A 12,667-nucleotide genomic window follows, 5' to 3' on the forward strand; every position below is an offset into this window, starting at 1 on the left:
TTATGGGATCCTCATATCTATTCCACTGTCTTAAATCTCAGCCTGATCGACTTCGTAACTTCCACTTTATGGTATAAGCTACCTCGGTCGATTACGAATTTCATTTTTAGCCGCATTGATATGGACCACAGTTCCGCATGAGATAGCTGTCTAAGTATCTTGAAGATCCTACCGTGTAACGAACTTTATTGTCATACTTTTTTTGTTTTGATCTTGAGGCCAAGATAGCTCCTTCGTAAACCCATCCACAGTCCCTCAGCTCTTCTTTCTAGGCGCCTGAATGATGATCCTTATACAATTGCTTGCGATGCCAGGTTTCTTTTTCACTCCTTAGTCAAATCTCGTTCTATCACACTTCGGATTCTGGCATCCTGCAAGATGCTCCTAAGCAAATTGCAAAAGATGCGCACAGCACAAGGTTGTTGGTTATGATGGTCCATCATTGTTTCAAGGTGGTTGGCCCATCAATTGTGATCCATCGTCGATTCGCGGCCAAGGGGCTTCGCCACCGCCCGACAGACGCCTCCTCGGCCCAATGATGGCTCCTTGGGGCTGTGTCCCTTTCCATTCCGAAAGCAGTGTTCGCTCAAAAGAAAACCGAAGCCCTTGCAAACCCATCGCAGGAACGGCCAGGTACATTCGTCAGCGAATTATTCTTGCAAGATGGTCGACCTTTCTACAAATATTGACAAAACATGTACGACCTTACAGCATAAACTGGTAGCCTACGACGACTACTGGGCATACAAGCGCCCTTCTCAAGAATGGTCGGCTAATAGAAACCAATTCTCGACACTTTGTCCAGGTTCTCACACCAGTTATCTCCGACCTGATGTCAGTCAACCTTTCTTATTAGTATCATCATTCTATGGCCCGGGTAATTTTGCTTGCTGGGCCCTCCTCCTCACCTCCGTCTGCGTCAGTTGGACTATAAATCCATCGTGTAGGAAGAAGGACTCAATCACAAGCGATTTCATCATGGCCTTGTCTCTACCTATCGTGGCTGCGGCGCATTTCTATGCTCAGATCTTCAAACAGAATAGGAGTGGTAATACCAACATAGCCACCTTAAGAAAACTGTTCACGAACCCCGACCAGGACAACGTGAGAATTGTTGCTGCAATTGAGGCTCCTCTTACTATATGCGAGGACTTCCTTGTGTGGGGTGCATTGCTCTACTACCTGGCTTCTAGAAGACGTCAATCAAAAAGGATGACTTCAGTACTCGTCGTTTGGATGTTGTGTGTGTCGGTGGAATTGTTCCTTTCGAGTGACTGGGTATCATTCCAATCAGGCATGCTTTTGCGTCCGTTCATATTCCACCTGCTACCTTTCTTCGGCGTCGTTGTCTCCTCGAGTCTGCTTACGGCAATCATTTATTCCATCGAGGTTATATCTGGTGTACTCAAACGAGCCAGGACCACAGCAACTCGTGAGATTGAGTCTGGAACACTTGTTGAAAGGCAAATACTATGGCCAGGTCGATTTAGCAGTTGGATCTCGGTTTTCTCGGCATTAATTGGAGCCATTGGTGTACTTTGAATCAAATATGGATGGCTTCTTCCGACTTTTGGTTATTTTACTGTCAGGCTCATGCCTAAAGGGGATGTACGCATCTCCGACTTAGACCAGGCTGTTGCACTAATGGGTGGACTGGTCACACTTCTCTTCAGAGTCATCGATGCCATCAAAGAGCGAAGAAAGGCAAAGGCAAGGGCTCAGTAGAAGTTGATCTCACAAGCAGACCGACATCTAATGCTCATTTCTCCAATAACTCAGTCCTGATCTGAGCTTCGCGCGGCTTGGTTTGGTGCAAGCTTTTTGGACAAGTACTCCTCCTTCATGAATAGGTCGCTGACATCGCCGCAATCCCTGACCTTCCCCCTCCTTGATCATATCGGCCAACACTACTTGAAGAAGTCCGACTTGTCGAATTTCTGGAAAACCTCCGTTTGAGCAGCAGCATACTCCTTCATGATTGTGTCGTGTCTCTTCTGCGATCTTACCGTGAGCTTGATCGGAAACTCGTACGGACACGCCGTCAAGCCTTCCCTGTACCCTGTCTCCATGCTAGTATCAGGCGTGAATGGCTTCCCCGTTTGAGGATCATCTCCTTTCTCGATATTGAAAGCCCACACTAGCTTCGAGATGGCATGGAAAAGATTCCGATCCGCCAGGTGAATTCCTGGGCATAGCCGTCGACCCATGCCTAAAAAGTGTCAGCGATATCAAAGTGTATACGGAGAGCAACAACAGACCGTATCCATAGTGGTCGCGTTTCTCGTAATCGGCAGAATTGGCATATTCCGCAGCTAACAGTGGATGATCCATGTAGTGAGATGGGTCGAACTTATGGGCGTTGGCGAATTTTGTCTCGTCTTGATGGAGGCCCCAGACATTGACAAACACCACTGTCCCCTTCACGAGTAATTTACCGTCGACGATCTCATCTTAATTTCAGTTCATGTTAGCATCTAGACATATTTTGTAGTCGACGAAAAGCTTACCTTCAGACAAGGCATGGGGAACTGCCAGCGGCGCGACAGGCCTCCATCGATGAGATTCTTTGACCATAGCGCAGATGTAGGGAAGCCTCTCATGGTCCTCCCACGTCGGGGTCCTGTCTTCACCCACAACAGAATCCATTTCCGCTTGTGCCCTTTTGAGTACACTGGGATCCGTGACCAGAGCTTGAATAGTTGAACTGAGAACGGAGGCGGTGGTATCTGAGCCTCCTTTGATCGTGACACCTGCAAGCAAAGTGACTTGATGAGTTGTCAACCCATATTTCTCTTGTTGGTCTAAAACCCGGTCTACGACACTGTCAATAGAGCCTATAGACTGTCGTCGTCTGATTACGGAGCTTAGCAGACCGTCGTAAAGGTCGTGTAACGCATCGTGGACTTCCTTCGCGCGAGTCACCCAGTTGCCGAGAAAGCGTTCCGGAATCCATTTCAGAAAGGGGAAAATATCAACCGGTGGTGTAGCACCGAATTCATTTATTCTTGCCCAGATTTCGGCGGCCTCGATGAGTTTTCTCGTGTGCGGTGCATCGATCGAGGGAGACCGGATACCATAGACTAGTAGAGTCAGTAATTGAACTGGCGATTCTTGAATTTACGTACCTATGCTCATGATGATACTGTTGCTGAATCTTTTGAGGTGGTCAACCCAGTGATCGGCACCGTCAATCATGTCATGCAGCAACTGCACAGCCTCGGCTTGCTGCAGTTTGACATGTTCTTTATTGCACAAGGTCTCGGTCAAGTCTTGATGAAGGAGCTTTCTAAATGTTCGCCATGTGGGTGTATTATCCATCCACAGCATATGGTCACCTTCGGTGATGAGTTGCTGAGCCACCATGCTGACTGGACGATTACTGGAAATCGCACTCCTTTTCTCGAGCAGTTGTTTGATGATGCGTCGATCGGTGAGAACCACGGCATTTCCTGAGCCAATCTTCAAGGAGAACATTCCTCCATATTGTTTCGCCCATTCAGTGAACCTACAAGCGGTCAGTCTATGGCCAAGATCACCGTAACTCCAGTATGTCTACATACTGGAAGTAAATCTTTTGTTTCGGAAGTTGATGCAAATTGCCAATGATCGGTAACGTCGGTGGGCCTGGGGGCACAATTTAGTCATGCGACAGGATCAATCATCTAGTCAACGTACCATCAGGAAAGTTACGACCTCTTCTGCCTGTAAAGAGAACGGCATATAGCAAAAATCCAACTAGCAGGACGGCGGTACCAGTGATCAAAAAGGCCATGTTTCCTTCCCTGCGTCTAACGAGAGCGTAGTACCTTCCAAGTGTGCTCAAAAAGGAGTTCCAAATGCAATATATTCTCGAGTCTCAGCATCGGAATCTCCATCTGGGAAGACCAAAGCAAAAATTGAGGTGGAGTTCGACATCATTTGGCGTGAACCGGGGATTACAAAATCTGGAGCCGAACTGGGGTGACATGATTGTCCACTTAGCCAACACGGGGCGAAGAATATCACACATGAGGGGTAGAAGCAAATATCGTGAGCGGGATTGGTCGGACGAGACTTCTTTTCTTGTCGTGTTGGCACCATTTGTGAATTCAACGGAAGACCTTGAACGCCACGGAGCTAGCGGGTGAGGTTCCGCATTTGCGGGTGTCACCCACCGCGTACGACGGCGAGGAGTTTTGTGCGAACGGATTACTCCACAATCCGAGAAAGAATGTCATAGAGACCGAGGGAGTGAATTTGTAGGTGATAAGAAGCAATTTCGTAGCAAGTGACTTTGAAATCAAGAGTCTTCGATTGCCCTCGACGTACTGAGGAAGTCGTTTGCAGCTGTCAGGAGTTTATTGAGCAACTGGGTATAGTAGATAATGATGGTATCATGCATCTCTTACTTGGTACCCTAGAGGTACCATAGTCCCTGTCGACTTATACTTGCTTCCTAGATGTAGAAATGCGGATGCAAGAAACACCCAAGTCGGCTGGAGTTTCCTATCGGTACTCTAGCTTTCCACCCCGCACGATGATAGACTGGCTTGCAGTAAATCGCTGAATCGCTAAATTAGCGATTGTCAATTACTAGGAGACATCAAGACTGACTCACTCTTTCTCGAAATTTCGGGGGCACTTGAATTGCTCTGTGTAGACTATATTCATCATTATTGATATGGAAAATTGTACATTGCGGAACTGGTTGTCTCGAATTGAAGATTTTGCTCTATGCTCTCGTACCATGAGCGATAGACTGGTCCTGCACGCGTTCTGAAAGCAGAGGCTCCGAGACTGATGGCCGAGCGAGCGAAGATGAGGCTGGTCTGCCTATTATGGCTCCTGTGACAGACGTCCGTCTGCTTTGCGCCTCTTCCGCTTCGTTCGCTACCAGCTCGACTCCCCATCTCTTCGTTCCTGCCTTCGTGACAAATTCTCCGAGTATCTCCCTGGCATCAGAGTCATACTTAGCCCCTCGTGATCCTTTATCCTTCACAAGCTCTATCAGCCGTTCACTGCCCGATACCATCATTATGACATCGGCAATCGTCTCAATACGCCACCGCAGTCTAGCCTTGTAATTTTGACTCCTGTAGGTTAGCGCGACGGTCGTTACTAGCAGCCACAAAAGTATCGCTAGTGCAATTGCCGCCGCAACTCTCGACATTCGTAGTACCTCTATGGGCTGTAGCACTTCGACGGTGACCATTTCACCTGCTCGTGGATTGGCAGGAGGATCCACCATTGATCGGTCCGCAACGTCTGTCAAGTCTGTGGGTAGTCGCTCGTCGAGTTTCTGAAATGCCCAGCCCCCTCCCGTGGTTGTTACAGAAGTACTCGCAAAGTGCTGGAAGAAAGTCGAAAAAACTTGTTGCGCTTTTTTCTCTAATATCCCCTTGTCGAGTAACGCAGTAGGATCGAAACCGACCAGCGAGTACATACTATAAGACATGTAGTCTAGATTGAATCCAGGCTCTCGGATGTTGAAGGTCTGGTCATCTAGTGATTCGATGTCTGGGTAGCCCGATCGTGCGGTGGCAGATAAAGCGGAGGTGTCGCTGGCGCCGACCATGGCAGCTAAGAAATAGGCCCCAGAGCTGACGGTGATATTGACGGGATATCCGTTAATGTCACTAGGGTATTCTTCGTCGGCAATATGATATGAGAAAATGTCGGTCCATGCATTGGGAACTGGTATAGTTTCAGAAGTTATCGTGAAGTCATGCACCTTATGTGATGCTATGTCGACTGTGACGTGAGCGTTCGCAGTCTCAAGAATAGGTCTGCAATTCAAAGCAGTCATCTGCGGCGGTTCGTGCCATAAGAGGCGCCGAGACTCGGCTGAAGCATTTGCCATAACAAACCCCTCCTGAGGCGTGCCACGAAGCCATTTGATGGTGATGTTGAAGGGGTAAACATCAGATACCTCAGGGTATAAGCGTCCAGGAGGTCGATTTGCTGACCAATAGCCTACAGATGCTGGTCCGAATGCATCTCCAGTGCGATTCTCACAACAAGCGAGCTGTGGAGGTTGAACGTAGAAAGTTGTGGAGACATTGATGCCTCCTGCGCTCCCACAGAACATTCCAAGTCCAATATTGGGATTATCGGTGGAGCAAGCAATCGTGCCCAGCTCGTAAGCAGTCTCCAAGCTAGGGTTGACAGTAGTATTCCAGTACGTGCTATTTGTGAGATTTTGCTTCGTTGTCCAGTTACTGCTATCGTCAAGATTGTCATAAGGTGTACACTCCAGTCGTGCATGGACACCAGCTGTGTCGAGAATCGCAAGAGTTGCTGAAGGAAGAGGTGCGCCTGTTTCGTCGGCTGTCGATGGGTCTTTGCCTATGTTTTGTGTGACTCTCGAAGGAACACTGCTCAGGTCGACTGGAGCAAAACTCCAACCGTTTGAGCTCCAGGCGGGCTCTGACCCATTCAAAGTCAGCTGAATGTTTGCACCATACATCCAAGATGTGGTCTGGTTGATGAACGTTTCTCTCAGAACTTCGCCTTCGTATGCGCTAGAATAGAAGTCGTGGTCGTTGAAATGCCCCACCATGAGCAAAGGCACTTGTCGAATCTCTAGTGAAACTGGAACATCAATTACAAAGCTCCTAACACTGTGCGTCCTTGACCAAAGTGCAGACATTGCGATGGTAACTATGAAAGTGGTCAGCGCGGCTGCGAGACCTGTTTTTCAGGTACTTACATATTTCGGCCTGGAAGGCTCCACACGTGACTAGGACAAGAATCCACTGTTTTCGTTTGAGAGCTCTTGCAGCTGCCCAGAGCATATATGATGATTCATAAGACAGACCAGCTCCGTCCGTCCCTTTCAGAGGAAGTTTTGCCAGGGCTAAGAATGGCTGAAGTTTTCTGATGCTCGAATCGACAGAGCCCCACCACAATGCAATGGATGAGGCGAGTAAGGTGGTGAGAATGGATGCAGGATTGATAGCGTCAAGTTGCATGCCAGCAAACTCAAATCCAATCTGATACACGAACGCTGTTTGATACAGACCATCTGTTTCAGAGTAGCCTAATAGCGCCGCTATAGCAACAGATATGGCCAACAGAATGAAAAACAAGCACGTAGCAGGTATGAGGTGAAGGACCCATGGTAAACTGCTCTTCTTCTTGACCTTTTCAATAAGTTTGGTTGTGTTTTGAGGGTTGCGATGACCGGAATCAAAGATGTAGAGTACGTTGTCGATATTTTTGCACCAGAGGTCCTTGATCTCCGCCAGAAGCCCTGCGGGTGTGAGGATAGATGGATCATTGAGTGGTCGTAGGGTGTTTAGATCCTGCAACACGAGACTGGCAATGTTGATGCTCGTCGCTGGATCGGCATGTAGCTGGAGGGGACGCCTAGAAGGCCGCGAGGCAACAAATGTGACAAGTAGTAGTATCAAATTGATGGACAGAACAACCTCCAATGTAACCGCAGCTACTGGTACCACGACAACTCGGCGACGATTGGTTCTCACTTTTCCAACTACCTGAATTCTAGGGTCATCCAAAAGTAATGCTGAATCGAAGGTATCACGCAAGACCTCGCCCAAAAAGCGTTGCTTGAGTCTCGTGGCCTTCGACAATGACATTTGGTCTTGCACCAGATCTCCCAGCGAGTATTCATAGCCTGCGGCTAGCAGTGCTCCTGGACCTCGTAGTTCGATGTAATATCCAGAGAATAATCGTTGAGGCCACGATGTCGTGTTGAGAAACAGTGTCTGCAAACCCGGCACGTCTAGGAAATTGCTGGGAACTGGCTGACGTGTTCTCTTGTAGGCTTCCTCATCAATTGACACCACAGATTCGCCTGAACCGACCGATACCGTGACAGTAGTGTTTGCAAGGTAGTAATGAGCTGAGCAAAGGGATCCTTTGGCGTGCGCATTTGGATCAGGTGCAGGAATATTGTCGTTATCGACGAACAGCGCAGTTGCATACAGCATGACATCATCTCCCACGCAACCAGAAGTGTTAGAAGCCCATGCATCATCTGATGCGAAATCTGATGGGGCAGTCCATGAAGCAAAGGGTACATAAGAGGTGGAATTGTCAACAGTCATTGACAGCCTGCACCCAGATGAACTCTCAAAGCTGATGAATGGAGCAGCATCCATCGTAATTTCAGGATTACGATTTAGGGAAACCTCAGCGAGATCCAAAGCCTCACACTCCAGCTCTGTGTTGATCACTAGCGTCTCAGCACTCCAGACCTCACTCCCCGTGCCAACGAATGCGCCCATGGGCCCCTCTTTGACGTCAGCTGGCCAGAACGGAAGGATTGCGTAGTTTTCGGTAATCCAGGCAGATGTTGTGACATTCTGGAGGACGTTTCCAATTGTCCGGAAATAAGTCGTGGATGAGGCAGTTGCCCGAATCGGCAAACTCGAAGATAACGACAATTGACCGAACGTAGTATCCTGGGAGAAGACGACATCTTGGGTCACTAGGAGAGTAGAGGAAAATGGTGATAGTATCAAAAATCCAAGTATGAGCACCGAAGATGAACAGAACATGGCAAAGCTAAAAGCCTGCTTTCGTTTTGTGCTTGGAAGACTATCATAAAGCGTAGCCCACCAAGCTCCGGGAACCCAAAACAATGTGTTGATCACAGGCGCTCCAGCTTGAGATGATAAGCGCGCAAATGGCTCGGATCTTTTGACATCGTCAAGGATTACAGTTGTCGAGAAGACATAGGCAACAGCAACCAGAGTTGGCACAAACCGGGAAATAAAATAGGTTCCACTGCTCCCATCGTCATCGGCAAGTCCAGACTGTGCCTGGGACGTGGCATGGAGTGCAATCACAACAGCCAAAATCACAAAAGTTGTGGCAAGGACCACACATAGATATTGCCATTTCAGCGACCTCGGTAACCATTGCGGTGGTGATTGATTAATCTTCGTGCTTTCTTTAGATGGCGCCTCATCGTCCGCAGAGGATCCTTCTGGACTTAACCTCGTATTTGGGTGTGGTGCGATGACCTGGTTTACTTCATTTTCGGGGTGATGTGGTTTTGATAGCCCTTCGGCTGTCGTCTGGGTTTTGCTGCCCATATCCGAAATCGTTCGGTGTGTCCAGGGTACAGTCAAATAAAACAAAACAAAGGTCAGCTTGCCGTAAGAAAAAAGTCCATCAAATTATGATGATTTCTGTCGATTCTGGTAGCCGTTGACGGAAAACCCCGATAAAACGCATTAAAGGCTGCTTACGTTCACCAAGGGCGAATACCAGTGTCTGGGCTCGAGAGAACCGATGTTGTTAAGAAAGGCTCGAAGGCAAAAGGCAACATAACCCAGTGGCGCAGGCACAGGCATGCAGGCTGAGACATTTCCAGAAGTGCACGTTCAGCAGACAAGGCCATCTGGCAGGCCTCGCTATGGACGAAGGTGACATCAAGAAGCATCTGATGTACTGCACACATGTTTATTGGTATGGCCTATGGGTGGCCTTGAATGTGGATGTGCCCGCCTATTTGCAAACGTTTGATGCCGAGTGATTAGCGCAATCATGCGGGAACACGATGCCAAATGACGGTACGGATCGTCCATCGGCCCCCAAGATTGCAGGGGCTTCTTACGCATAGCCGCCCTCCTCATGGACAATCAGTCTTAGCAACTCCTTCCTTTGGCTAGCTTTGCGAACCCGCTTAGTTAGACGAGGCAAGATGCTACGCTTGGCGCTGGGACGGAGGGTCGACACTACAGCAGGGAGAACGCACTCTGCAATATCATGAACTGGATTTCAGTCATGTCCATACGCGATCGTACAATGGATCCTGTGTCATCTGCAGTCAATAACCTCTAAAGAGAGACGAATCCCCAGAAAGGGTAATAGGTCATGTATTACAGCTCCCGATACTACTGCAGTTCGCTATCCCTGAACTCTACAGGTGTTCACAGGCACTGCTAGATATTCCTTGTACTTATACCTCGAGAAATTCCTGATTTACTAAGCTCAACCGGCCTATTGAATGTACTACAGGACTTCCTACCATCTCTTTCCGACCAGACGGATGTCTAGGGAAGGTGGAGTTCCATATGGTCATACCTCGCCGATTCACATGCGTGCAAAGGCTGTAACAGTACCTACACATTCAACGTAAGATATTTAGCTGCAAAGCAGGTAGATGCAAGGAAAGTAAACAACTCTCACACAGCATGGTCTCTATCAAATCTCCCCAGCACTCATTTCCTGCCGCCCGCCTTTCAACTGTCTCATGTTTCACTTTCCAAGGGACAAGTGCGTACAGGAATTGCATGGTAGACTCACTGCGATAGGATGCCATCAGCAAATGTGTACGCAGTGTCGACTCTATTCTCGAGCATGGCTTCCCTGTCGATTGTGCTTCAGAAAAATACATGGGAAGGACAATGGGGAGGCGAGTGTACTTGACCAGAACTTATACATCTTTCGCGAAGGAGTCAGACTGCGTCTGCCCATCGTTATCGCATTTCATAATATGGCCTACCTTCCTGGCTATCAGATCAACGTGTTGGACCGGGGCAAAATCGGCTCTACTAGCACCAGGTATCCTGGTCATCGAAGGATACATGTCATTCCGAGCGACGTTACAGTTCCCAGTCAAAAATTTACTTGATCCCTGAAAACAGCGACCAAACGCCAGTGCAGAGACAGACCATATACGCAATGTAAGAGGGGGATATCAGAACTTAAAAACCTTGCGGCTCGTATAAAACAAGAAGGCTTCAATTCCTTGGGTGTTGCTCCATTTGCAACGGCCTTCAATCCGAGTTACCCAGAACCAGCGCATACTTATTGATTTGACGTAGCCTTTGTTCAGCTCCCCGTGGCAGCTCTTAGTAATCTGCCCCAAAAAGATACAATATTCAAGATGCCTGTGAAGCATATAAGCACCCCCTTTCTTCACCCCGTTCCTCCAGAGGGACCACATACTGTCACAGTCCACGTTCCAAGCTGGCAAGACTGCATGCGCCTTCGCGATGGCGACCCTACCCTTCTGGCCGGCATGAAATTCATTTATCCTCGATTTTGCCCAATCGGGCCAACGAAGGATGTTAGCCTCCAAGTATTCCTTTGACTTAAGACATTCTCGGCTAAAATACTGCTTAGCTGTGCTTCGCGATTCATAAAATGCTTGGGATGCCTCAAAGTATCGCCATACTGGTCCTTGTCGGGCCAGATGCTGTAATCTTTGCGTCTGAGTATGGTACATCGAAGGACCGCAAGGAGCACAGGCTTTCCACCACAGAGATCTCCTACAACACAGTCGTTATCAATAACACACTCTTATATGTGGTCTCCTACCCAGTTTCAAAAGCGCCTGCTATGGTAGGGGCGTGGCAAGATCCTGGTCTTATTGTTTCGACTCGTCTAGCAGAGTCTCTTTTCCCATATATCAAAAACACTACCGAGATGCTGTGGACAGGCGGATTGTCCGATCTTCCGTCACCGACATGGCTAGCTGAAACTTCAGCACACCAAGCCCTGAAAGAACGTATTTGTCTACTCATGGACCATTCTATAATTCGACAGGACTTCTCAACGACAAAGACTGAAGATGTCTTTCTCTACCAAACTGGCATGGCAGCAATATATTGGACGTATCAGGCAGCGATTACGCGCCGTCCGGGAACAATCCTGGTACTTGGTGCGGTAAATCACAACACGTTTCACCTGTTACGCTGTTCGAAGTCCAAATTTAAGCATTTTGGTCAAGTGGATGGAGACAATGATCAGTTGAACAGAGTCGAGGCATGGCTAGACGAGGAGGCCGCCGCAGGTAGGGCAGTAAGTTTATGCTTTCTGGAATTTCCGAGTAATCCTCTCCTTGTGAGCTTGGATTTGAGCAAACTACGAACACTTGTAAGTCTGAACACTGCACAGCATATCTGCTGTCTTTACACTAATCCTAATCTTGGTGGAGGCCAACAAGCACAATTTTGTTCTTGTGGTCGACGAGACAATTGGCTCGTTTTACAACGTTGATGTCGCCCCTGCCGCAGACGCTATCGTTACGTCGCTCACCAAGACATTTTCTGGATACGCAGATGTAATGGCAGGGTCTGTAATCCTCAGCTCATCATCTCCACGCTATGGCGCTCTTGCCAAGATTTTCAAGCTTCGCTTCCGTAATGAGCTGTTCTCTCTCGACGCCACTCATCTGCTTAAGAACAACAACGATTACCTCACTCGGTCTGCTGCACTCAACAGAAATGCCGCGAGTCTCGCGGCTTACCTACACTCACAGGCAGTTAATTCGAAGTCACCAGTAACAGACGTGCTATACCCACCTTACTCTAGCACTTTTGCCAATTATGCCAAATTCCAGCGCCCATCGACACCTGATTATAGCTCAGGCTACGGCTGCCTGCTTTCCGTCAACTTCAAGACTCAGAAAAGCGCTGAGGCCTTTTTCGATAACCTACACTTCCACGGTGGTCCACACCTTGGGGCACATCGCACGTTGGCTATTCCTTTCAACGCCACGGTGTGGGGCAGCGATGTGGACGAATACCCGTATCATGTCGGCTATGGATTGCGAGAAGCACAGATACGCATCAGTGTGGGACTTGAGGAGACGGATGAGTTGCTTCAGACAGTACGAGAGGCATGCTGGCATGCCGAACGACCGAAAAACCATGTTTTGACACATGGTTTCGGCGGGACAAGCCATTGAGCGAGGTGGGAAAAGTGC

At 48.5% G+C, this 12,667-nt stretch overlaps 3 protein-coding genes across 3 annotated transcripts; 1 reads left to right on the plus strand and 2 right to left on the minus strand.

Annotated features, from left to right (window-relative positions):
• Window positions 1-1,907: 1,907 nt before the first annotated feature.
• LTR84_007052 (uncharacterized protein) lies at window positions 1,908-3,772 on the minus strand (the record flags this gene model as incomplete). The annotated part of the gene is made up of 6 exons (XM_064850607.1): window positions 1,908-2,209; window positions 2,259-2,450; window positions 2,508-3,080; window positions 3,126-3,505; window positions 3,561-3,624; window positions 3,676-3,772. 6 exons carry the CDS (start codon window positions 3,770-3,772, stop codon window positions 1,908-1,910), a joined length of 1,608 nt encoding a protein of 535 aa, XP_064702676.1.
• A 939-nt stretch (window positions 3,773-4,711) lies between these two features.
• On the minus strand, window positions 4,712-9,044 carry LTR84_007053 (uncharacterized protein; the record flags this gene model as incomplete). The annotated part of the gene is made up of 2 exons (XM_064850608.1): window positions 4,712-6,639; window positions 6,689-9,044. 2 exons carry the CDS (start codon window positions 9,042-9,044, stop codon window positions 4,712-4,714), a joined length of 4,284 nt encoding a protein of 1,427 aa, XP_064702677.1.
• A 2,059-nt stretch (window positions 9,045-11,103) lies between these two features.
• LTR84_007054 (uncharacterized protein) lies at window positions 11,104-12,649 on the plus strand (the record flags this gene model as incomplete). The annotated part of the gene is made up of 2 exons (XM_064850609.1): window positions 11,104-11,760; window positions 11,897-12,649. The coding sequence occupies 2 exons, from the start codon at window positions 11,104-11,106 to the stop codon at window positions 12,647-12,649; spliced, it is 1,410 nt and encodes a 469-aa protein (XP_064702678.1).
• Between the last annotated feature and the right edge of the window lie 18 nt (window positions 12,650-12,667).

Source organism: Exophiala bonariae (genome assembly GCF_035927105.1).
Source record: "Exophiala bonariae strain CCFEE 5792 chromosome Unknown scaffold_27, whole genome shotgun sequence".
In the NCBI taxonomy this organism is placed as follows: Eukaryota; Fungi; Ascomycota; class Eurotiomycetes; order Chaetothyriales; family Herpotrichiellaceae; genus Exophiala; species Exophiala bonariae.